The 27,624-nt window shown below is 38.2% G+C and overlaps 1 protein-coding gene across 1 annotated transcript in view; it reads right to left on the bottom strand.

Annotated features, from left to right (window-relative positions):
* Window positions 1-27,624, bottom strand: part of LOC150075184 (uncharacterized) — a 72,035-nt gene that overhangs the window by 25,470 nt on the left and 18,941 nt on the right. Inside the window, exons 3-4 of the mRNA XM_090388390.1 lie at window positions 10,763-10,854; window positions 4,718-4,930 (exon numbers count right to left, since the gene is read on the bottom strand). Coding sequence (XP_090244516.1) covers window positions 4,718-4,930; window positions 10,763-10,854 — 305 coding nt within the window. The remainder of the gene's footprint in view (window positions 1-4,717; window positions 4,931-10,762; window positions 10,855-27,624) is intronic.

The raw sequence follows: 27,624 nt of genomic DNA, 5'->3' as shown, positions 1-27,624 counted from the left end.
GCCAAATTTATGTATATCACTGAAAAAAATCCATGAGCTGTCTAGCAGCCTATTTATATTGCTGAGAGTGTTACAATGTGTAAACTTAACAACACAATTCTTACAACATTCACTAAATAAAGTATGTAGCAGTAGTAGTAGTGTCATGTGATGCAAGAAATCAAGTGTATGAGCTTATGCAGCATCAGCCAAAAAAAAAAAAAAAAAAATCACACCATTCCCTCCAAATGCCTGTCCGGTTCCTCCTTAAATTTATTCAACCTATCAACTTCCACAACGACAGATGGAAGTTTGTTCCAGCAATTAACCACCCGCTAGCTAAAGGCAAATTTCCGCACATCTATTCTACACCTGTCTTTTCTTAATTTGAATTTATGCCCCCTTAGGTTCGTAATCTGAACAAGTGGAAGGATCCCATCAGAATTCAACGTGCTCAACCCATTCAAGGCCTCATACACCTCAATCAGATCACCGTGCAGGTGCCTAGTCTCCAGCCACTGCAATTTGCAGAACTTAAGCCTCTCTTGGTAAGAGGATCCCTTCATTCCCCTCACCAATCTTGTTGCCCTTCTCTGAATACGCTCAAGTAAATCTACATCCTTCCTAAAATGAGGCCTCCAGACTTGTACGCAGTACTCAAGGCGTGGCCTGACCATTGCCTTATACAGAGGGACAATCACCTCCTTCTCCCTGCTAGCAAAATTCCTATATATCATTGACAAAACCCCATGACTTGCCCTGGCAGCCTGTCTGCATTGCTCAGAAAACTTCATATCTGACTGCACAATTACTCCCAGGTCTTTTTCATTTTCTACCACCTTAAGTGTAGTACCACACAGTTGGTACTACTATGTGTCATGGATTAGGCACCACTTTGCACTTGTAACACTTGTCTGACTACCCATGTAAATATATAAAATGGTTTCTTGCCTTGATTATTTGAGAAAACATATTATAACATGTTCGTGAGTAATTCAGATTTCAGCTGCCCAACTCGATGCCAGAGCTTACACCTGAGCATTAGGCAACAGAGTGGCAATCCCCAAGGAAGGTGGCACTGTTCCCACAGGAAGTAGTTATTGTCGGTGAGTCTATTGTCAGGGAAACAAGAAATATGTTGTGCAAAAACGATAGGTAGAATAGGACCAGAGTATTTCTGCTAGGGACAAAAGTAGATGAAGAGATATCTTTTAAGGGCACAAAAGGTGATATTGTTGTACACATTAGCACTATTGACATTGAGACTACAGTCGGTCCTCGTATAACACGTGTTTACATTACACGAATTCGATCATACACGATTTATAAATAGGGGAACGTTATCTTATATAACACGAACCGAATTCGCTTATACACGATTCGCCTTTGTGTTTACAAGAAATGGCAGTCGAACGCGGAATCACCCCAACCGAACGCAACATGATAGGAATGAAGAAGATTCTGAAAATGTATTTATGTGTTTTATATCAGTGAAGGGGAAACACATTTCACGATAATAACGTAAAAACCAACACAATTCCAGCTATCGATATAATAGCAAATGCAATTAGATGGAGTTTACTACCAGTTTATAACAGATTCCATTAGCAGAAACGCAACTGGAAATTGTTTTTATTGTTTTATGGTAGTAACCCCCAGAAATGTGCTTTAGTAAAATGTGAGGTGTTAATAGTGTATCTCGGCCTTTACGGTGTTGTTTATTCAGTTGCTACACGCGCGCAGCTTTGTTTATGTGTATCAAGCGTGCCTCCTCGTTTTATAATTGTGCTTTATTCCCTAAAAATGAGTAAAATACTTAAAAGGTGTGAAAAGGAAGCGTCCTGGTGAAGACACTGCAGATTCAGAGAGAAAAAGAAAAGCAATTATCGATAAACAGAGGCAGACTGGATCAAAAATTCTTAACCGGGAAAATTTATAGTGGCCTCATACTACAGTTTATGGCCAAAATCACACCGGCTTCCGGCCCACCGTGGTTTCCCCCGTAAGGCTTCTGTCCGCCTCTGTCGATAGAGAAAAAATATGAAATTGTGAAACGCTTTGAGCGAAATGAAAGACCATGTGATATTGCACGTGCTATAGACCTAAATCAGGCAACGCCGAGAATTACAAAGAATGCAGAGAAAATAAAAACAACTTTCATAGCAGGAACAACTCAGTGTAAATAAAATCCATTAGATTAAGACACAAGAATTGGAAGAGATGGAACGGCTGTCATCTGTTTGGATAGAAAATCAAATAAAAAACAAGTTTGCTTACGATAGAAGCAAAAGCATTAGCAATATTTTATTACGACTTACGTATTATAATTTATACTTACGTATTATAAAATACGTAAGTATTTTATTACGACTATTTTATTTAATATAATAATTTTTTTACGAATAAAATACGTATTTTATTCGTAAAAAATACTTTTTTAGTATTAAAAAATACTAAAAATACTTTATTATAATATTTTTATTACGTATTTTAATCGTTATAAAATACTTACATTTTATAACGATTACAATTACCCGATTATTTATTGTTTGGTAATGTTTTGGTTCCAAATGTGTGTTCAATCTTGGGTGGTCGGCACCTAACCCTACTTTTCCCATAGGGCCTGTTGTTTATATTGCACGATTTCGCATTGCACAAGGTTTTCTAGGAACGCAACTATCGTGCTATACGAGGACAGACTGTACACTGAGGAAATACTTAACAGTGCAATGTTGGGAAAAAGTAGCAAGCTAAGATTAAATTTAAGTGTCTGCAATTCTGCACAGACATGATAGGAGGGAGTACATATTGAGTCTTATCAATCAATTCGACCCTGGGGAGACTGTAAAGCTCATGGGATGGAATTTTTCTGAGCTTGGTCTGTGCTTGTTAACAAGCGACCCATACTTTTTTTTACATGGATGGGTTACAATTAAATAGGAGGTTGAGGATTTTTGCCAACACCATTGAGGCAGTGTTAGGAGGGTCAGAAATCTGCTGGCTTCGGAAGGGAGACAGACTAATTAACAGTAGCTGCAGGAAGAGCTGAAAGTGATTCTTTCACTGCTTCTATTAGAACATGCAGCAGCCTGGAAAGCAAGGTGTCAGAGATTTCAAGCACTGCAGTAGGTCATCACGGAACATATAAATACATGGGCTGTTTTCAAGCAACTACGAGTAAGAACAGGTGCATTTACAATGAAGGCGCCTCCGTAGCCAGGTGGGCAGGAGCAGCAGTGTGTAGCACACGCTTCTTGATTAGACTGGGGTTCGAGCCCGTGACCACCAAATACGGAGGATGCGGAAAGGTCGAGGAAATGACCACCGCATATCCCCGGAGCAATATGGCCTTAGTTGCTAATGCTCCTAAAAACCAAATAACAACAACATGTACAATGAAGCCTTGACCAGAGTAAATAAAACTGATAAATTTGAAGTACTGATTAATTCATGAAATACAGACATTGTGAGGGTGTCACTAGGATGTAGATGATGCAGAATTTGAATATGTGGAGTAAAATGGGTACAGAAAAGACAGGGGGGGAGAAGTTATGCTTTTAGTTAAGAAGTATATTAAATCTAACGCAGTGAACCAGTCTACATGGGTGGCCAGTGCAATGTGAGTCAGTTTGGCATGACATTAGCAATGGGAAAACAAAAATAAGAGTAAGAGTGTGTTATAGGCCTAATGACGGTGATGAGTATAAAAAAAGACTATACAAAGAGTGGGTCAGTAAATCCGAATGTCTTAGAATTTAACTTTCCAGACATTCACTGGGACTTGCAGTAAAGTTGCATATACACTAGCAAGACTTCTGTGGATTTACTGGATGACTGTTTTCTACAGCAGCATGTTAGAGAGGCAACAAGAGGAAGCAATATTCTTTGTCTGATTATTAGTAATGATTCTTCATGCATCAAGAATCTGCAGGTAAAAGACCCACTGGGTGGCAATGATCACAGTGTACTGATGTGGGATTTACTTAAAGACATAACTACTCTCAAGGGTAAAGGGAAGGGCTTCTGCTTTCATAAGGATGACTACAGCAGTCTCAAACAGTTTTTAAATTTTATGCAGTGGGACCAACTGATGTTACCAACAGCAAATTCTAAATAGAAAGCATTCAGTGAAATAACTGCAAAAGCTACTAGTAAATTTTAGTTGGTATGAAAACTTACTGAATTGTAATTTCCCTTCAGGTCTACAAATTGCAGTGTCTGGAGATACCTGCACAAAGATTTTATTGAGGTGTTTAAGGCTTTGAATGGATTGAACAATCTCATGCTGATGGCATTCTTCCCCTTGCCCAGACTACACATGTGAAGAGACAAATTCAAATTGAGGAAGGATGGTTGCAAAACAGACGTGCAGAGTTTGCTTTCAGTCAGTGGGTGGTTGTTTGTTGGAACAAACTTCTATCTGTTGTTATAGAAGTGGGTGATTTGAATAAATTCAAGGAAGAACTAGCCAAGTTATTGGAGAGGATGGACAGGTGATGTGGGAAGTTTTTTTTTTTGGCTCATTTACCACTACCAATAACACCAGATAATTTTCAAGAATAACGTTTTGGAGAATATCTTATTTTCCAAAAATACTCCCTACACACAACTTTAAATAATTGAAAAGTGTTATATTTACATCTAGGAGATACTGATTCAAGAGAATAAATCTGAAGATATGAGGATTAAAACAATAGTCAGGCATTATAATGCATAATAAGACTTCATGAATACATACCTTTGATTTCTTGCATGCGTTTTCATGTCTTTTATGAGCACCTGATGTTGTGAACTTTCTTCCACATATTTTGCACACTTTGTTGTTTTGCTTTGTTTTCTTATTTTCTGTCTGCAAATGCTGATGTGTTTTCAAATGTGCCTGTAATTTTACTTTGCTGGTAAATTTCTTACTACAATTTTTACAGGTCAACTGCTTGGGAGGCATGGTTGTCTAAAAAGAAAGCAAATTTAAGTGCAATAACAAAATGGTACTCTTGTATTTTGATATTTCACATCTATCTACAAATAAAATAAGTCCACTTAATTCAACAGAAATGTGTGAATACTATGGAGGGTGGGGAAGACAATAAGAAAATCACATGCAAATGTACTACTATATTTCATATTAAAATGTGTATTAAAATGCTATTACTCCACTAGAGGAGCAAAAACTCAAGCACTTCAACCCACAGAGAAAAATGTCTCTGATTTCTTAGAGGAATGAAGATAATTTATTTCTCTCTCTATACATACAGTAGACTCTCGATTTTCTGGGATGGATGGTAAAAAACATATCCTGGATAATCGATTTCCTGGTTAATCCAAAAGTCCCCGACATATGTTCCAGCACTTCTTACTTCGTCGAGTTTTACGTAACTTGGGAATGACTAATAACATATTGCTACTATATTATTGACAAATCTGAATTCCACGCGGTACTTGTTAATGTTTGGCCATTTTGATACATCCTTATTATAATGATTCCTTAGAGATTTAACAGATGCACTGTTTTCAAACTTTTGAATAGTTTCAAGTTTTTGTTTAACTGAAAACGCAACTCTTTTGTGTTTACCCATCATTTTCGCGATTTCTAAACAAAAAAAAAAAATAAATAAATAAATACTATAAAAAAAATTCTGATATCCCTGACATAAATAACGAAACAAAATTTGTCCTTTTGCGCTGCAACGGAACCCAACAATCAACGCGACACACTAAAACAAACTAAGCATTTGGTCTCTCTTTTTTTTGAGCACCAGGTGTGAAGACAGCAGGGATTGCAAGATAATAGGTACACTTATCTCCCAATGACGACTTATAATGCCGCTTGTCGCTTATATACAACTTGCAAAATATCTGTTTATACGTATTCTAGTTATGACTTGAATTTTTTGATTTTTGGTTGATTTTTTTTTTTTTTTTTTTTTTTAATTTGGAGCCTCGAAGTGTCCCGGTTGATCTGATCCCGGTTAACTGAGAGTCTGCTGGGTATACAGGGTGTCTCAAAAATATTGGTACAAACGTTTAGGGGAGGTAGGTAACATCTAAAGGAATGTGAATCACTTAGGAACCAATAACCAGAAACGTCACCGTAAGTCGGTAGACAGCGCTGAGGGAAAGGGAAAATCGCGAGAGGGAAAATTTCAATGTTTTGTTCACGGATGAGGATTATTTCACTCGGGAAGGCTTATTCAATCAGCACAATGCTCATGTGTGGGCTCACGACAACCCGCACGGTGTGCGCCTCATGCGGCACAACATCGCTTCGCAATAAATGTGTGGGCAGGTATGGTTGGTGACTGCTTAGTCGGCCCATACCTGTTACCATCCCGCATGAACTCCGCTAAATATCGAATTTTTCTTGAACAAGTTCTACCAGGGTTACTTGACGATGTTCCAGCAAATGTATGTGAGACACAACATTTGGTTTCAACATGACGGGATGCCTGCCCATTATGGAAGGTGTGTTCGTGACCATTTGAACAGGCGTTTTGGGCGTCGATGGATTGGCCGCGGTGGATCCGTTGCCTGGCTCCCACGCTCACCTGATTTATCGAGTCTTGGTTTCTTTCTGTGGGGGCCCTCAAATCTATCGTGTACGAATCGCCTGTGGAGACGGAAATGGATCTCGTGGCGAGACTCATCTGAGCTGCTGCTACTGTCAAAGAAACTCCAGGTGTGTTCGACCGTGTCTGCCAATCCATGCAGCGTCGGTGTCACGAATGCATCGCGTCTCATGGTGGAACCTTTGAGCATCTGTTGTAACATCATGAAATGCACCCATCTTGTACTCCATTGTTAATATTATGTCAAATATATGTTTGCCACTAATTACTGTCTTGTGTCATTTCTGCTTCTTGTGCCTCTGCTACTACTTTCCCGTGACGTTTCTGGTTATGGGTTCCTATTTTTTTTTTTTTTTTTTTTTAAATGCGATTCACATTCCTTTAGATGTTACCTACCTCCCCTAAACGTTTGTACCAATATTTTTGAGACACCCTGTATATAGTAGTAATATATAACAGTTGAGAATCAAAATAAGCAGAAAACGGAAAATAACAAAAGTTATAGTATGTCTAAAGCTCCAAAACGCACAGAGCAACAGTAGAGGAAGCAAAAGGATATAATTAATGTGTGGTTTGTAGAATAAATAAAGTGTCTGTGAAAATGGAAATGAAAGGTCCTGCCAGAACTAAGAGAAGTTTAAGGGATTGTAGAAAATGGAAGTGAAGTAGTGGTTAAACAGGTAAAAGAATTTGAAAAACCTAGTGCAAAAATAAACTGGGAAAATTTCAAATTCTTTTACCTATTTAACCACTACTTCACTTCCACTTTCTGCTACAGAAAAAATACATATGTTTGTATGTAAATAATTATAAACTTCTTTATTTCTTACTTCAACTTGACAGCGTTTTGATTCTCATAAAGTTTGTAGCTTTGGAGAAAAATTACTGGAAACTATCTTCATCACGGATTGTAGATGCTCATCGGTCAATCGGGTTCTTTTCTTAGACTTATTAATTTTCAACTGCGAAAAAAACTGTTCACATATAAATGTACTCCCAAACAAAGCAATTATTCTTATTGCAAAAATTCGTAACTGAGGGTATTTATCTTTTGACAAGTACGAATAAAAGTTAAACAAATCTGTATCTTCAAAATCTTTGAATAAGATTTATATCACACTATATTAGCTCCATTTGTAGATTTTCTGGTGCATTATTCACGTTCGTTTTTAATGGTAATGAAAATAATGTAAAATCGGACTCCAAATCATTAAAATCTTTAAACCTTACTTCAAATTCTTGTCGTAATAATGCTATTTTTCTTGCATATTCTTGAGATTTTTCATTTGAAATAATACGGCAGGATTTAAGATGTAGGAAATGTACGAAATTTTTTGATTCCAGTTGTGTTTCCCATAATTGCAATTTAACTTTAAAAGCTTTAATACAAGCATACATGTCAGTGATAAGTTTATTCTTTTCTTGCAGCTCTTTATTGAGAATATTTAAATGGCCGGTTAAGTCAACAAGAAATGCTAAATCTGTTATCCATGTATCATTATGTAGCTCATCGATGGTTTTATTTTTTTGTGTCATGAAAATTTTGATTTCATTTATTAAATCAAAAAACCGTTTTAATACAGCTCCTCGACTTAACCACCTCACCTTTTTATAATAAATCATTTCTCCGAACTCACTTTCAATTTCTTCAAGCAATGCAACAAATTCTCGATGATTCAGAGCTCGTCCACGGATAAAGTTTACTGTTTTAGTTAGTGTTTCCATAACATTATCCATCTGCAAACTTTTGGCACAAAGTGCTTCTTGATGAATAATGCAATGTATAGTGCAAAAATTATTCTGAAATTTTTCTTCTTTCACTATATTTCTTGATTTTAATGCTACTCCATGTTTTTTTTACCAACCATAGCAGTTGCACCATCACTTGCAAATCCAACCATTTTATCCCAACTTATTTATCTATTACAGTTTTTATTTCAGAAAAAATATCTTGTGCACCAGTTTTCCTTTCATAGGAATTATTTCCAATAATTCCTCAATTATTTCAAATTCATCAGTAACACCTCGTATGAAAACGGCAAGTTGTGCTATATCTGTGATGTCAGTACTCTCATCAACTGCTATTGAGAATGCTGCAAAATCTATACTTTTTTTCTTTTAACTGACATCGTAAATCACTAGCAATTTCGTTAATACCTTCCACTGTCATGTTGGCTGACAAACTAATATTTTTAAATAATTGTTGTTTGTCAGGACAAAGAAGTTCAGCAGACTTAATCAAACAATCTTTAAGGAATTTGCCATCAGTAAATGGTTTTGATCGTTTTGCAATGATGTGCACGAGAGCAAAACTTGCGTAAACTGTTGCTTCAGTAAAAAAATTTTGTTGTCGTTGTAAGCCAGATTTCAGAAACTAACTTTTCTTCCCTCAATTTGCCTTCCAACATTTCAAATTTTTCTTTATGATTCGTTTCATAATGGCGACGTAAATTGCATTCTTTTGGAACTGATATTCCCTTATTACAAATAAAACATACAATTTTATTGCGCACAACACCACAAAAGTACATAATTTCCCATTTATCTTGGAAAAACACATCCTTCTTCATCCACTTTTCTTTTACCCTTTGTTAAAGACATGGTTTGCAGTTTAATCTCTTAATTAAAATCACTATTATAATTTTATTTACAACTTTAATTTAACAAGATGAATTTTCGTATAAAAGCAACACTCAAAAGTTATGCACAATTCTAAACTATAGGTATTGATATAATGTAGAATCTACATTATATCAATACCTATCGTTTATCGTTAGATCTACATTGTAGATCTAACAACAAGCACAAATAAACAGGTTTTATAAGCCGTACGTTAATTTTTCTCCATCTATATAGCAATATGAACTGTGCAGCTGTGCATCCAGCTAACCAACTAGTAACTGACCCAAGGAAAATATATATCAGAAGTACCAACTCAATAGAAAAAAATTGGAAACACCAGAATACTGAAGCGCCACCAACTATTGGCTGGCGAACTAAATTTACTGATTGTATCGACGTGGGAAGTTCTCCCACCTTACCCCAGTCACATGGCCTGGCATACAAGCATACAGTGACAAAGACAAAGCCCCAACCCATTCATTCTATCTCTTTTTCCTTCAATAGCAGTCGCACACATAAGCGCAGTCCATATCTCTATGTCTTTAAAACTATAAGCACCGTATTTACAACAAATACCATAATTGAAATGTATTCGCGGGCCGTGTAAAATTGTTTCGGGGGCTGGATGCGGCCCACCAGTTTGAGACCACTGGTATAGATGGTTACTTATTTCCATTATGGAGTAAAACTGCTTTCAAACTGACCTTGGATGAATCAATGAAAAGCCTGCACTGCTTGGGGACGTGCACCAGATGTAACTCTTTCATTAATTCCTGGACACTGTTACAATAAACCAAATCACCATCCATGGAGGAAATAAGTCGTTACGTTAGATAGCCTCTTCCTATAAAAAGACATGTTAATACCCTTTAAGAAGATTCCACTGCTGAAGCTGTGATCCTAGTAATTGAGCCTTGGTTTTGGAGAGATCCAAATCTCTGACCAAATCATTCAATTCTGCATGAGTGATTAGATGCGGCTTTGCAGTATGAAGAGTTGAAGAGTCTGTACTCGTTCTAGGTTCTGGAGAATCATTTTCTGATCCTCAATCAGAGTCAAATCTATAAGTTTCTGGTGGCTTTAGCACCGGCATTGTATCATTGTAAGGAACCGACCTTAGAGCAGAAGGTATGTTGGAATACTTTATGCTTGGATTTCCCAGAAAAACCAGAAATAGTGGTCACGCAAAAGTAGCAATCATTTATGTAGTCTCTAGGTTCCTGCCATAACACTGGAATATCAAAAGGCATCGATTTATGACCATCTCTAAGCCATCCTATTAATGTCCTTGAACATGAGCTACAGAAAATCTTTGGAGCCCATACTTTATCTTGATCTCAGACCTAATATCCAAAATAGAGTTCTTATGCTTTTCTCACGAGTTGTGTCAGTGGCTTCCGCTGCAATTTTAATAACACTTTACTTTTCTACAAATGAAGCAAAAGCTATCAGGCTTATTTCAGCAAGAATGCGACATATTTCATGTATGGTTGAGGTATGCACACAAGAACACAATTAAGAAATTGTAGATTTTTATTTCTAATTTAAACATAGTTCACAATGTTTCTAGAGAACTCCATCAAAAGTTCTACAACCTTCCAGAAACATCCTGACCTTTCTTCCACACGTAACAATATTCTAGAACATTCTGGAATATTCTCGAAGATTGTGGAAATCTCCTGATGCTCTAGAAAAAAAATGCAAAAAAATAAATAGATAAAATAGATGGAAAAGATGACTAAACCAACTACAGGTCTTGGGTTTTCGGTCATTAACCTAAAATATTTGAAAACTGAGGGTGATGAGAATTTTTTAAGCACATATCTAAATTTTTGAACATATTTCCTACAAGAATCTGTCGAAATTATTTCAGGAAAGAAACTGATGCTGACCAGTGTTATCAAAGGGACAGCAATACCTCCACATAAGTCGGAAATTACTGGGGGGGAAAAAAAAGTACTTAACACTGCACAACAAATATACAGGAATCGACATCAGGAGGGTCAAATTCAGAAAAGCTCATGAGACTCAGCACACCAATGACATTACTGATAGAAATATATTAAATATTTTCATGTATTTCCCCGTGGGCAAAAATATGCACATCTTATAACAAACAACAATTATGAAGGTTAGCAAAAGTTATGAATTTTATTTAAATTTTATATTAGTAATCTCCTCTAAGTATCAACCACATATCATTATTTCCATATAGGTTTAACTCAGCAGTATTGTGCAGCAAGGCCCTAGATTTTAACTTTAATGTTTGCAAACAGTATTTGGTTTTTTGTATTGTGCTTGGAATATACTAATGCTTGACCATTTACTGGAAGATTGCAATACTTGTTGTTGTTGTTTGGGGTTTAATGGCACAAGAGCAGCTTCAGCTATATTGCACCTGTTCAAGTTTTATTTCTTGTTATGCTGTTACTGATTTGACATATTAGATATGATTGGTAAGGTTTATTAAACTGAGGTATGAAAAGAGTTCACAGACATTTGATTTTTCTCCCATAATGAGTTCAAGGCTTAATGGCTCATTTGCATGTGATTTTAAAGCTGATTGACAGGCAATTTGGTAATGTGGACATTCTATGTTTGTTGTTTGTTATTTGGTTTTTAGGAGCATTATCAACTAAGGCCATATTGCTCCGGGGATATGCGGTGGTTATTCCCTGACCTTTCCACATCCTCCGTATTTTGTGGTCACGGGCTCGAACCCCGGTCTAATCAAGAAGCGTGTGCTGCGCACTGCTGCTCCTGCCCACCTGGCTACAGAGACGCCGTGTCGTGCTTCACTGTCAGTGGTCAGACACTGAGGGCATTTGGAGGACAGTCTTTCATTAGGAGGTAAGAGCATGTTAAATGTGTGTGGCCGATGCAAAGTCGGGAGAGGATAACCTCTTCATGTCTGTTTGACCGAAACTTGATTTCCAGGATTTTGCAATACTTCATAATTTCATTTCTTTGTTTCCTTTAATAATTGAAAATTTTGTAATTTTTTCATTAGTTTTAATGAAAAACAAATTTAATAATTACATTTAAAATTTCAGAAAAGTGTTGGTAACAAAATAGAAAACATGAAAAATTTAATCTCTGCCAAATTTAAGTTGGGAAAAAGCATTAATTGCAAGAAACTTCAGAATTACTCCAACACCAAACAACTTTTGAATAAAACACTCTGAAATATATTGCAATAAAAGAAAATTATAAATTTTTTTTTTAATATTCTTATGACATTCAATAACATGAAAATTTTGCATTACTGAAACACACACACACACACACACACACACACACACACACACACACACACACACACACACACACACACACACACACACTATATACGAAGAGGGATCATTTAATGTGCAGACTAGTGCAAGATTTTGTTTGCTGCACGAACTTTCCATAACTGCTACTACAGATGCCCTTCCTGAATGCTACTGAGCAGACTCTGTGCGCGCACCAGTACTTGTCGAGCTAGTGTTGCGTGAAGCGAGTTTTTTTAGCCACGTGTCACTGACAATCGTTTTGAAGCAAGTATCATGTCAGACACAATTGAACAGCGATATGTGGTGACTCATTGTGACAGACGTGGCTTGAATGCATCAGAAACAGTTAAAGAGTTAAATGAAGCATATGATGAATGTCTTGGTAGGACAGTCATATTCCAGTGAGAAGTGGTTTCTCCACCAAGACAATGCCAGGCCCCATATGGCTAAAATTGTGCAGGCAGCCATTGCTGCCAATAGGTGCCGAGGTTCTGCCACATCCCCCTTATTTACTGAACTTAGTCTCGTGTGATTTCTTCCTGTTTCCACAACTGAAGAAAGCTCAAAAAGGCAAGCATTTCATGTGAGTATGGGCTTGGCACACCCAGGGTCCTGAGCTGGATATCATCATTCTTCTCTTTCTTGGCGATTCCTCTCTCTCTCTCTCTCTCTCTCAGGGTAACGTGGGATTTTTTTTTTGGCTGGTGCAGCATAAGCCTCAGGCTTCCTTGCACCATATGGCTAATAATAATAATAATAATGTCTGACACAATGCTCACAGAGCCACAAAGGAAGCACTTCAGTCTTTCAAAAAAATGCCTTACGATCAGCATGTAATGCGTGGATACGATGATGGAAAAAGTGTGTAAAGTTCAAGGAAGAGTATTTTGAGGAGGAGGAATCCACAGAATATTCAGTTGATGACAAGGTAACATCTTGCATCAGTCCACAAATTAAATGATCACCCCTCATACATAATATATAAAAATGCAATATGTCACTTCTTGTGCCCATATTTTATTGTACCCTTTTTCTTTTCCTTATTATTAGCCTTATTTGCATATTACCACCTATATGTGTATTGTTCTTAAAATCACTTGCATTCCTGCTAAATTCATTAGGGAACAGGAAAAAATCATTATGGACCAACATAGGGTATTTGGCTGATATATATATATATATGTATATATTTAGCCCCTTCCCTCCCCCCCACCCCTTTTAGAGAAGTGTAAAATATGATTGTCTGTGTTCCCCTCTGCACTGAAATAACTTTATTGCCATGAAACATACCACACTGTCCAAATAACATTCTGGCTTTTTTTGGTAATATAGATATAATTGTGACACATTCCTGGACAAAAGATCTACCAGAATTTCTCTTATTTTCTGTGATAATATCCACATAGGCAAGTGGTGAATCCCAAGAAACCTCCGAATAGTGGAAAACGTGCCTTTCTAATGAAACAGTGTTTCACCTAATGATGAACTGCACTTGGCTAGGCACAATGGAGTAAAGTAAACAACACTGCATAACTTCACAATTCCCCAGCTTACGCAAAAGGAAAACAATACAGTAGGGCCCCACTTTTCAGCGTTCCGCTAATACGGTGGTTTTCAATTATATCCATGTTCATTATGTTCGGCACTTGTTCCACTTTTTCAGCATGATGCACTCAGCAGCCGAGTCCAAGAAGGGTGTCAGGCACCATTTTATTGTCGGTGATTCAGTCTGTGTACAGCATATGATAGTGTAAACATATTATTAGGCTTTTATATGCATTTGCAAGTGAAAAAAGGTTATGTTCCACTTTTGGCATTTTCGCCTTTCGGCGGGGGTCTGGAACTTAAGCCACCATATGAGTGGGGCCCTACTGTATAAATGGACAAAAAAAATAGCACATACGTGACTAAAGACAATATTAAGAAGGTATAGAAAGTAACAACTACTAATTTCCAACCAGCAAGTTGCCAAGGTTGAATATTTTCTGGCAGGGCCTGCTATAAATATTTAATCTTGGTGACCCACTGATGAGGGAGGAGAGAGGGGTTTGACAATATCAAAAATGAGGTGGTGGCAGCAGTGAATTTGGGAATAATATCTCAGCTGATTCTCACTGAGGAACCTAAATGTATCAAAAACAGTGAAAGTGAGGGAACTAACAGGTAATGATCACAATACCATAAAACAACTTGTATCTAAAGACATCTATGTAGTCAAAGGTAAAGGCAAGAATTCAATTTCAAGAGGGGGACTATAATGGAATGAGATATTTCTTTGGCTCCATTAACTAGAGCAGGGGTGGTGAACCCACGGCATGCATACCAATTTTTTGGGTGTGCGGAATTCAGAGTCCCAAAAAAAGTTCAAATTCGAAACAACATCGCTCCAGGAATCAACCTTGTGATTGATTCCTGGAGCGATGTTGTGACCTGTGCATGCTGTTCTCTCTCTGCCAGGCATGTAGTGATGTCATACCATTCAGTAAATAGCTATATTCATGCAGTGATTTGTTTGAAGTTGGAGTGGTGAGATGTACTGACAAAATTGTGCGACTATATGCCTTGCATATCACCTTCTGAGGAGCACACAAAAAATCCTGAGGGGCACGGAAGGGTAGTTTTTTTTAAAAGATTTAGCTAATTTTGGCACACCCTTAAAAGGGTTCACCGCACCCCTAAACTAGAGTGACTACATATATGTTTGTTTGTTATTTGGTTTTTAGGAGCATTAGCAACTAAGGCCATATTGCTCCGGGAATATGCATTGGTCATTCCCTGACCTTTCCGCATCCTCCGTATTTGGTGATGACGGGCTCGAACCCTGGTCTAATCAAGAAGCGTGCTACGCACTGCTGCTCCTTCCCACCTGGCTACGGAGGCGCCTGACTACTGTATGGTGTCATATACAAATATGTTATGGGAAATGTACAAGGGATTTATGAGTTTAAGAGTTTGACTGAGCAACAGAAACAAATATGAGGCAATTACAGATCACACAATTCAGATTTGTGTGAGCATTATAAGATAATAGTAATAAAACGACTGATGGGGTAAGCCAGGCAAAAGCTGATTATGAAAAATCACTAGCAAAGAAAGCTAAGAATGGGGATAAGGAGTTCTTGTACATGAATATGAGAAAGAAGAGAGTAAATCCAATAGATTTACTTAACTGGTTGCAATGGAAGGTCACTGACTGCAAAGAAAGCCCGGCAGAAAGAAATGACAATGATCTCAGATGCATTTTTTTGGGAAAGATGCTGAGATTACAGGAGGACAAGGCCCCAGGAGAAGATATATATTCATTCATTTAGTACATAATCATTTCCAATCAAGAAAGCTGCATATGAGTGAATCAAACCACTGCCAATGTTAATGAGTGCATCATTGGATTATAGGGAGATTCCCCTGGACTGGAGACATGTTAATGTCATCCCCAATACATAAAGGTGGTGTTAAAGAGGAGACAAGTAACTATATGCCAAAGAGTGACTTCTGTGGTAGGAAAGATCATGGAGTCTATGATTAAGGATGTGATTCAGCACCATCTCAACAAGAATGGTATCACGAACAGATCCCAGCATGGGTTACAAGAGGAGGTCATATCTGACCAATCTGGTAAAATACCATGAGGTAATCATTAAACAGTCGATTGCAGGTAACCATTTTGACATTATATATCTAGACTTCTGTAAGGTTTTGGATACTATTCCCCAGAGAATGCTGCTATATAAACTGGGAGAAGTTGGAGTTACCAGTAACATCCTCTACTGAATCGCAAGCTGGGTAAAAGATAGGAGAGAGAGGGTTGTAATAAATTATTAGTCTTCAGGGTGAATCAGTGTAACAAGAGTGGGTCCTACAAGGATTGTTGTTGAGTCCCCTCCTGTATCTAAATTTCATAAATGATACTGATACGAGTATCCAAGGTAAACTATCTGATGATTTAAAGGCGGGAAGGGTGGTTTAACAATTCAAGCCAGGCCACGCTGCTTTGAAAAGACTTGGATCGGTTGCCCATATGATCTGAAAAATGGCAACTAAAGTTTAATGCTTCTAATTGTAAAGTTATGCAATTGTGGAACAGAAATCCTGGAGTTATGTATAAGCTGGGGGGCTATTTTCTCTAACTTACAGGTCCAAATCTATAAAACGTGGAGTTTTATAGATTTGTGTGTGTTGATTCAACCTAACACAAAATTTATCATACAGTGTAAACAGGCAGTTAGGAAGGCATATGGTATCCTATCTGTGATTTGTAGACTTTTCTAATAGAGAGAAAGATGTCATTATCCCTCTTTGCAAAACAATGGTTAGATGACGTCTGAAATATTGTATTCAGGTCTGGAGATTGCATTTAAAAAATACAGCTTCTTGAGAGGATTCTGAGAAGGATGATCAGATTGGTGATCAGTGAAAAGTGATCAACATATGAACAGCATGGAAGGCGCAGACTGCAAATTTTGACAATTAGACATCTCAGAACTGAGATGCATAACTAACTGAGGTGCATAATGCACTGAAAGGATTGATTAAAATGAATAAGGAAAGTCTGTTCACCCTATCAAGTGAGACAAACGAGAGAACACAAATATAAAATCTCAGGGAATAAGAGAAGGTGGGATCCCGCAATGTTCATCTACAGGCAACGGGTTGTCAAACAGAAATAAATTGCCTCTCAGTGTGGTTGGTGGAGGAGAGTCTGCTTAAGTTTAAAGCCGAACTGGATGATTACCATGTGGGAGTATGAATATTCTTGTTTATTATTTTACTCTATTTTTGGCTTACGCAGAAAAAAATTACTTCCTTGCATCACTTGGCCTTACTAATACTAAATATCTCAAACTGTGGCAGACAAGGTGTTTGAAATGGACCCTAAGGCTTTTGTGACTCACTACAAGGTCATCTTTAGATTCACAAGGTAATTTTCAGACTTGAGAAGTGCTAACATTTTACCAATATGCAAAGGAAGGAAGACAGCCTAGGGATCAGATGAGTAACTATACACTGGTTGGTTTAACCACAGCAGGAAAGGTAATGAAGTCTACAGTGAAAGATTCATTATGATATCAAAGTATAAAATCCTAAATGGATCACAATACTACTTTTTAAAAGAAAAAAGTCTTGTTTGATAAACCTAATAAACTATTATGATGTTGCCACACAGGATTTGGATGCAAAAAACTACATTTAACATTTGTATATTTGAATTTGATACATGGACTAATAGATTAACAGTAGCTGCTGGCAGAGGCTTCAGCACACTGTGATCACTGCCACCTGCTGGCAGTGATCACAGTGTGCTGAACTGGGATTTACTCAAAGAGACAACTACCATCAGGGGTAAAGGGAAGGGTTTTTGCTTTCGTAAAGCGACGACAGTGGTCTGAGACAGTATTTAAATTCTAAACGGCGGGACCAACTGATGATGTTACCAACAGCAAATTCAAAATGGGAAACATTCAAAGAATTACTCTTGGAATGCTACTAGACTTTTCATACCAACAAAGAAATATTGTTCAAGATTTAGGCCTAAAGGGATATCAGATGAACTAATTAGACACGTGACAGAGAAGAAAAAATGCATGGGATAAATATAAATTAACAGGTGACACGGAAGCCTATGACAGATATAAGCTGGTCTGTAACCAAGTCACAAAGTTAGGCAGGCAAAGGCAGATTACGAGAAATCTTTGGCAAAGGATGCAAAGAAAAACAGCAAAGAGTTGTTAACTTATGTAAACTCTAGAGGGAAGGGGATGAACTGGATTGGTCCACTTGATATCGAGGGTTCAACTGTTGATGATCCTGCTCAGGTAGCTAACAAACTAAATGAATATTTTGCATCTACATTCACACATGAGAAGTTATTCAAGGAGAATGCTAGAGGTTTATTAAACTCTGACAGTAAGCTAGATAATCCTGTAATAACTAGGAGTAAAGTGGATGAGAATTTGTTGAGGATAAACATAACAAAGCCACCTGGGGTGGATGGGATCTATCCAGTTATATTAAAGGAGGTAGCAAAGGAAGTAAGCAAACCCTTAGCCATAATTATTAGAGCTTCCTTGAACTCAGGGGAGGTACCCACAGACTGGAGATGTGCAAATGTGACCCCAATTCACAAAGGATGATCAAAGGACGGCACAAGTAATTACAGACCTGTTAGTTTAACTTCTGATCCAGGGAAATTAATGGGGGCAGTGGTTATAGAAGCACTGCAGGATCATCTAGACAAGACTTCAGTTATAGCTCGGACACAGTATGGGTTTGTTAAGGGTTAGTCTTGCCTGACCAATTTGATTTTGATACTATGATGTGGTCACAAAGGAACTGGATGAAAAGAATAATTTTATATCATATATTTGGATCTTAGAAAGGCTTTTTGATACTGTTGCACATGGAAGATTGCTGCACAAATTCGAGCAGTGGGGCACTGGAGGCAAATTGCTACTATGGATAAAGGGATGGTTGAGTGGGAAAAGACAGAGTGGTAATCAATGGACACTGCTCTTCACGGACTAATGTTATTAGTGGAGTCCACCAGGGTTCAGTGTTGGGTCCATTGTTGTTTTCTGTATTTATTAATGATATCGATGATGGTATATCAGGCTTAATGTCCAAGTTTGCAGATGATACAAAGGTCGGCAGGGTTGTTAATGGCACTAATGACAGTACGCTGCTGCAACAGGATCTAGAAAAGTTGAGCAGGTGGGTTGAGAGGTGGCAACTGAAGTTTAACATTGACAAATGTAAAGTACTGCATATGGAAAGCAGTAACCCCAGAGAAACGTATCAACTGTGTGGCACTACACTGACAGTGGATGGCAGAGAAAGAAAAGGATCTGGGGGTAATTGTGCAGGCAGATATGAATTTTTCTGAGCAGTGCAGACAGTCTGCAAGAGTAGCTCATGGTGTCTTATCAATGATATACAGGAATTTTTCTAGCAGAAATGAGGAGGTGATTATCCCCTTGTATAAGGCATGGTCAGACCACAATTTGAGCACTGTATACAGGTCTGTAGGCCTCATTTTAAGAAGGATGTAGAGCTGTTGGCACAAGTAAAGAGAAGGGCAACAAGATTAGTGAATGGAAAAAAGGGTTGCTCTTACGAAGGAAGGCTTAAGTTTGCAAATTAGTCTGGAGACTAGGCACCTGCGAGGTGATCTGATTGAGGTGTATAAAGCCTTGAATGGTTTGAGCATGCTCAATGTTGATGGGATTCTTCCTCTTTCTCAGAATAATCACCTGAGAGGGCATAAATTCAAATCGAGGAAAGATGGTTGTAGGATAGATGTGCGGACGTTTGCCTTTACCCAGCGGGTAGTTGATTTCTGGAACAAACTTCCATCTGTCGTTGTAGAAGTTGATAGCTTAAACAGATTCAAGGCAGAACTTGACAAACATTTGGAGTGAGCAGATGGGTGAAATAAGGGTTTTTTTTTTTTTTTTTTTTTGGCTGATGCTATACAGTAATACCCCGACTTACGCGAACTCGGAGTTATGTGGTTCTTGATTTTTTCGTTTGGTGTATATCTAAAATTAGCTTACCAGTGATTTGGAAGTCAAATCATAAAGCTTGGGTGACAGCTTCCATTTTTGAGGACTGGTTTGGTCACCACTTCATACCCGAAGTTGAACGTTATTGCAAGTCTAAACAGATTCCATTTAAAGTGATGCTTCTTATTGACAATGCATCCGGTCACCCTCCTGCCACCCTATTTAATTTCGACCCACGTGTGAAAGTTGTGTTTTTGCCTCCAAACACAACCAGCTTGCTTCAACCGATGGACCAGGGAGTCATCAAAACATTCAAGGCTTACTACACGAGGTGTTCGTTCGCACGTCTGAATGAAGCTATGAGACAAAATATTGAGATATCTGTTAAAGACTTTTAGAAACAATTCAATGTTTTAGATGCCGTAAGAATCATTGAAGAATCTTGGAATGAAATTCACAAAAAAAAAACATTGAATGGTCTCTGGAAGAAACTTTGTTCATTTCTTTTCAAAAACGAGACGAAAACAAAGTCAGAAACTGATCATGTCACTCATGTGATAGAAGAAGATGTTAATCTTGCCAGGCAATTAGATTTGGAAGTCAATGGTGATGATGTCAACGAGCTGTTGGATTCACATAGTCAGGAGCTGACAATGAATGAGCTCATAGAGATGCATGAGCAAAATGTCACTGAAGTATCCGACACTTCAGACCCAGTTCCACCAGAAAAGCACATGACAATTGCAAGTTTGACAGAAGGTCTCGGCTCAATTAAAAAGGGCTTAAAAATTTTAGAACACAGACTCCAACGAAGAACGCATTATAGCTGTAAAGCAAGGAATAAAAAAAGTAACTTGCTACGAAGAAATTCTGCGTGAAAAAAAGAAGGCGCTGTGTCGCCAGACGAATTTGTTAGATTTTATGAAGCCATCGACATCGAAATAACTTTTTTACGTAACTCATTTTTTCTTCCAACATTTGTGAGGAAAATAAGAATAATCCAAAAAAACTGCACATTTCAGTGACTTTGACACCATTTTTAAAACTGAATGTTGATAAATCGCGCTCTCGCTCGCTTAGCAATATGAAATTAACCCAGGAGCTCACACCTCAGGCTTCCTTGCACCATATGGCTAATAATAATACAATGCATAATGCAAATACATATTGCTTGAACGCTTGCCTATGTGTAGGTAATATGCTTACCTTAATATGCCGTATATTGTTAACTTCAAAGATCGATAAAATTAAATCTGTATAAAATAGTAAAATAAAAAAGCTTACCTGTGAATACGCTTTGAAAATCCAGAATTGTTGAATTATGTCACAAATTGAATGATTTAAGTTACTTTGAAATGGCCCAGTTTTGGAATGAAAGTTCCTGTAAAAGCTTTGAGACACGCTTCGTTTGTATGAAAACAAAATGGCTGCCATAACTCGGAAGTGTAATAGCACACGTGATTGTTTACATACGTACATCCGTAAATAACAAAACTTTTGACAGACGTTGTTGGAAACGCACGAGAAGCGTTCCTCTGAGGAAGCGAAAGGAAAGAGCGGTCGCTTGAGAGTTATAAAAAGGATACTTTCCCGTAAAGGAAAGAAATCAAAAATTTTAGCAAAATTAAATAGCAGGTCTTAGTTTCAAATTTGTGGCAAATAAAACGGGAACAAGGAAATTTTTTTAGTAGTTTATTATGGAGCGTGTAGTTTATGGATATATCTGTTCAATTCTGTGAATTAATTTTTACGTGAAGCTAGTTCAAGTCTTATGACCGAAAAACTCAAATGTCAGATGATAATTTCAATCTTGGCGGCGATAAGTTGAAGCAAGCCATTCGATTTTATGTAAAATTTCTACTTCTGGCTATGAAGATGAAAGTGCTATACTCATTCTCTGCTTAAAAAAAAAAAAAAAAAGTGACAAAAACTTAAATACATAAAAGGCAGTAAAATGAAGATTGTTACAGACGGTAAGGGCTTTTGTTTTTTTTCTCGTAAGCGAAGCATAAATGAAAAAAAAAAAATAATAAAAATAATAGCTGACTATAAAAATTATCATAAACCCGAAAATTTATTGATCTCATTTCCAGGAAGCTTAAAGGTTCATGTGTTAAACATGTACCTTAAGCTTCCTGGAAATGAGACTAATTAACTTTCTGGAAATCCTTTTTTGTTTTTTGTTTTTTCTTCAAGAATCAAGAATTTTTTAAAAATTTTATTGAACACTGATAAGTGAACTGAACCCTTGAACACAGGGGCGTTCCTAAGGTATGTCGCGCCCGAGTGATAATTGAAATCTGACGCCACCCTTTAAAATTTTCTTCATATATGTATGAAAGTTTCAGGTTTTCAGGCGCCCCTTGAACGTTGACGCCCGGGTGCAGTGCATCCCTTAACCCTCGGACGGCCCACCCCCTGCTTGAACATGGAATTCATTACGAACCCATTCACGCATTGGAAGAGATAGCAAGTTATACTCAAATACCACGTTGCATATGTGAATTGGACACTAGTCAGCATAAAACAAGTGTCCCTGCAGCCTTTCACCGGGTTCAAAATCATTTAATGCTATGGTAATTACCAGGAGCGGATTAAGGTCGGTTGAGGCCCCGGGCGCAGAAGAAAATATTGGGCCCCTTAAAAAAAAAGAGAGAGAGACAGGGAAAATAAAAATACATGTTAACCATTTTTTAAAATAAATAATAAAAAATATTATGTACTATTAATGTTTTATTTCCAATAAAATTTGAATATAATATATGTATAATATAATTAATAACAGCATAATAATAATCACAAAGTTTTGAACTAATATGTTCAACTAATATGTTGGGGTTTTGCGTGGGCCCTTCAGAAGTTGGGGCCCAGGGCGCGCGCCCGGTGCGCCCGCCGTTAAATCCGCCTCTGGTAATTACTTTGATTACACCGGTCTACATTAAAAAAAAAAAAAAAAACTGTTTTACTGCTAAGAAATAATCTAACCTCAATTTTAATGGAAAATTTTGAAAGTTACTTGAATATTTACAAATCAATAAGCCTGGAAACATTAGTAGAGGTTTTTTTTTTTTTTTTTTTTGTTCTCCCTTTTTCCCATTATTATATGGGGTCAGCGTTTTTATTGTTTTGGCATGCAATTTTTACGGCCGGATGCCCTTCCTGACGCCAACCTTCACCTTTTATTCGGGCTGAGGACGTGCGGTGGTCATTCCCTGACTTTCCGCATCCTTCATAGTTGGTGGTCCCAGGCTCGAACCCCGGTCTAATCAAGAAGCGTGTGCTATGCACTACTGCTCCTACCCACCTGGCTACAGAAATGCTTGAAAAAATTAGTAGAGGTGCTCTGGTTTATTCCGTATTTTTACAAATTGTACAAATAGGTTATTTTAATATAAAAATGCAGATAAGTATCAAACAGAAATATCAAAGGATGTTTCCTGCCAAGTGTGGAAGGCCGCAAACTGGATTTTTTCACTATAGTAAGTTAAACTTGTGTGGTTGTTCCTCTTTTTAGCATCCATCAGTGGTTTGTTATCGTCTTATCTTTTTCCATTTCTTTTTATATTCTGATGGAATCTTCCTCCTGCTCATCAATTAAGATACTAATTTGGTGGGAAATAGTTGGGATGAGAGTGCAAGAAGTGTACCTTAACATCGGGGGGGGGGGGAGTTCCTAGGGAATGTGGCGCGCGGGTACCAATCACAATTTGGCGCCCCAGTTTAAAATTTTCTTCATATGCGTATGTAAGTTTCCGTTTTTCAGGTTCTCGGGGGCAATACATCCCTTTCACCCTCGGGACGGCCCACCCCTGCTTAACATTAATACTGCAGCCTAGTTTTCTGAACTTTAGCATATCTCTCAGGATCGTCTAAAAATGTGGGAATTTCCCAAACAACAGGGTGGGTACATTTTGGCTCTGTTGTTTGAAACGAAAATCATTCCAGAAAGTAATCGTAGAAGCTATTAAGCTGTTCATAAGAAACCCCAATCCACGCTTAGACCTAAATGGATGTCAGAAGAACATGTCACTTGGGGGTAAGAAGCAGGACCGTGAAAAGGTACTTGAGGGTCCAGATGCAAACGGCAAGGGCGTTCTTAAGGCATGTGGCGCCTGGGTGCCAATTGAAATTTGGTGCCCCTTTAAAAATTTCTTTATATGTGTATGAAAGTTTCTGGTTTTCAGGCGCCCATCAAACGTTGGCGCCTGGGTGCAGTGCACGCCTTTCACCCTCGGGACAGTCCGCCCTTGCTGCTGCTTATAAAATAAGCTGAACGCAATAGGTAAAAACGGTTCGAATTTTTGGAATTAGCACAAGAAATACCCCTTCATGGGTAGCACAGTTGGTAGGATCGCCGTCCTCCCCCAACCCAGGTAGAAAAGTTCGAGTTTGAGTCCCGTCGATGATGGGAAGAATTTTTATGGATTTTTTCACAACGTGGTTGAGTTAGCAGGTCTCAGGCGAGGGTAGCATGGTTTTTCGTCCAGAAAACAGAAAATCGACCTTAGAACATATAATTTACAGACAGTAAAACCGGTACAATATCGACGTAGTCGTTGATGCTCCTAAAATCCTATTACAAGCAGAAACACAAACAAATTTCGAAACTTCAAAATCTATGCAGACCAGAGTAATATGCGTGAGTAAAGTGTCCTTTCCAGGATTTTCTTTTGGTGTTGGAGGCTCCAAGAGTAATAGGAAAATTCTGATTTTAAATGAAGCAGAGCTGTAAGCACCGACATGCAGGACACTGCCAACGGACGCTACATTGCTAACTCTTCATGGGTAGGATAAATGGATAACTGACGTGCAGGACACTGCCAACGGATGCTACATTGCTAACTCTTCATGGGTAGGATAAATGCTGGCTCCCTGTTTAGGGTGCGGTAACCTCTCACAGAGTGCTTCCCAAATTGCGTTCGCACAGGGGCACCTGCTCCAGAGACCCTCCATCTACTTCCCTAAGCCCATTTTGCCTAAACCTCTTGGTGGGCTGTTTTCTCTATTGTTCCACCCATCTTTCACCCCACGTTCTGATCTCTCATTCCCTTACTCCCTGCGTATTCTTTTCAACCATTTTTTTATTTTTTTTATTATGACCTCTGTCAGGAAGCTCAGGAGTCTTTGGTGGAGGACAGCCAGAGTATGATGGGCAGCCAGCTCACCTCCCAGGCGGGCGACGCAAGTCCCACTAGGGTCCCTGCTGCCAAGTAACCAGAGACACAACAGAACACAACTATTTACAACCTATATAAAAATAAGAAATTCTATACTTCTTAACTAAGTACTATGGTGCAGACGTGGGAAACCACCCGTGGCACCTTCCACAAAACACTGTCCCACTATGTAAGAAACAAGTCACAGATAATAAAATTTTATAAACAGAAAAAATAATAACTAAGAAAAAGCTATATATGTAATTAAAAACCAAGAGTCACACTCGGATAATTTTGAATCCGCCTCAGCAACCTTCAGAGAAGGTACAAAGAATGTACAAATTTGTATTCAATACCTTCCACCCAACCATGACAGCGAAGCCAGAAATGAACTCCTTACTTGGCTTGTCGCAAAAAAAAAAAAAGTAAAGTGCAGCCATTATCAACCCACTGCAGGATGGAAGCCTCCTCAACAATTCATGCTGAGGGAAATGGACCATAATCTGCCACGCTGGTCCAATGCGGGTTGGCAGATCGACCGTATTCAGCAGTCGGGGCTTGAACCCCGGTCTACTCAAAGAGCGTGTGCTACTGCACTCCCGCTCCTGCCCACTCGGCTACGGAGGCAAACTTGAACTCAAATGTAGAATCTATCGTCATGGGAGATTTGAACATGCCGCTTCCTAAGCACAAAGAGCGAATTGGATGATACCATGAAACCCTCTCGATGAAACAACTTGAAACGCCCCTCACAAGAGGCACACAGCGCCTTGACCTGGTATACTGTAATGCTCTAGACATCACATTAACAGACAGTATCACTCGTTTTGCTTCTGATCACATCCCTCTCTCAATCCAAGCAAACCTGAGAAGTTAAGCTTGTAGACAAAAAGAGAACTGGAGGTGGGAAAACAACGCTGTTATCTTCTCGACCAAGTATATAAAACCAGAGGTAATTTTGAAACAGCTCGTGAATTTTAACTGGCAAAATCTCTTCCAACTCTCCGTAGACGATGCCTTAGAAGCACTTTCGGATACACTTGACTTTATTGCTCTTCAGGGTGCATCAAAACGCATTAAAATTTCCGATCGAGCAGATTCCTGGTTTAGTCCACAAGTAAAATATGCTTCTAAGAGCGAGCAAAAACTCCTCAGAAAATGGAAAAAAGCTGAACGCCCACCTAATTATATTTAATATAAAGAAGCTATATTGAATGTTTTCAGTTCTGGTGTGCAGTTTTGTTTCTGTAAAAGAAAGAAAAGGAATTCATTAGGTGATGTCATGGCGTCGAAGCAGAATAGAGAAGGAAAATGCTGTCTCACATCGGGTGAAAATTGCTTGGGTTCTGTTTGTTTTGCAAATTGAAAGATAGAAGGGGAGAAGGTATTATGCTATTTTTACTAGTGAGAGTTAGTCGGTCTCTGCTAAGATGTAGCATGGTTTTTCTTCAAGCACAACAGGCAAACCAACCATGACACGCACATCCACATGGACGAATACAAGAAAACACGGCATTGCCATGATTTGGGGTCAATGTACGAATGGGTGTATAAATATAGTCTGTTTTCTCAATATTCCCTGCCCGACGAAACTCTGATTATGGGAACAGGTTGCTGGTCCCGAATATTGTGCGGTGTAGAAACTAACCTTTTGGAAATTTTAAGGAAGCAAATTCCTTATAGGCTGAAGTTCCTTAGTCATGCTCTAGGTGGACTCTATGTGATGCCGCACTATCCACGCTCCGATGTATCCGTATGCACTTTTATCTGTTATAAATTTATGTTTTTGTATTTGTTGTAACTTTATGTTTTTGTATCTTCACCAGTGGCTGTTTAAGGCCGTATATTGTATCTGGCTCTGTATACAATGTATTTGTCTGTATTTTATGTTTTATCTCTGTATGCAACTCATGTCCTCTAGCTGCATAGCTGTAAGGGGACATTTCTTCGGAAATAAATTGATATTAATAATAATAATAATATGCAGTGATGATATGCAGCTCGAATCACCTGTTCCAGGTGATTCGAGGAAAATACATTTTACCCTTCTATACCCCGAAACACCGAGTGAGGTGATTCGCAGTTGCAGGAAGAGTGAACTACTCCGATTTCTACAGTTTTTTTTTACCAATTTACGAAAATGATGAAATTTTGTATTAAAAATTTATTCATTTTACACCGGTGTGCAAAATTTAAGGAACAGTCAGATTTTCACCTGTAACTTCTCATAGGAGTGTCAATGATGAGTGAATAGCATACCAAAGGAACCTCTTGAGGTAAACAAATGACGAAGGAAACAACATCGACACAACAAAGAAAACAAAACGGTACAGAGGGACTTTATTCAAAAATGGCAACATAACCTTGGCTGCCATGATACAGATGCATGACTGCCAAAGATGGAACAAAGGGAAGAGGTGGTCCTCAGTAGAAGATATGGCCACCACTAATGTCGACGCAGGTTTTGTACCGCCTGTCCAAACTTAGAACAATGTTGTTGATAAGTAGCCGACCGGGCTAGCCGAGT

This window comes from Mastigoproctus giganteus, chromosome 14, assembly GCF_048544385.1.
Source record: "Mastigoproctus giganteus isolate SK-2022 chromosome 14, ASM4854438v1, whole genome shotgun sequence".
NCBI lineage: Eukaryota > Metazoa > Arthropoda > Arachnida > Uropygi > Thelyphonidae > Mastigoproctus > Mastigoproctus giganteus.
The sequence above is the reverse complement of the archived record's forward strand: the minus strand, read 5'-3'. Positions and strand labels throughout refer to the sequence as shown.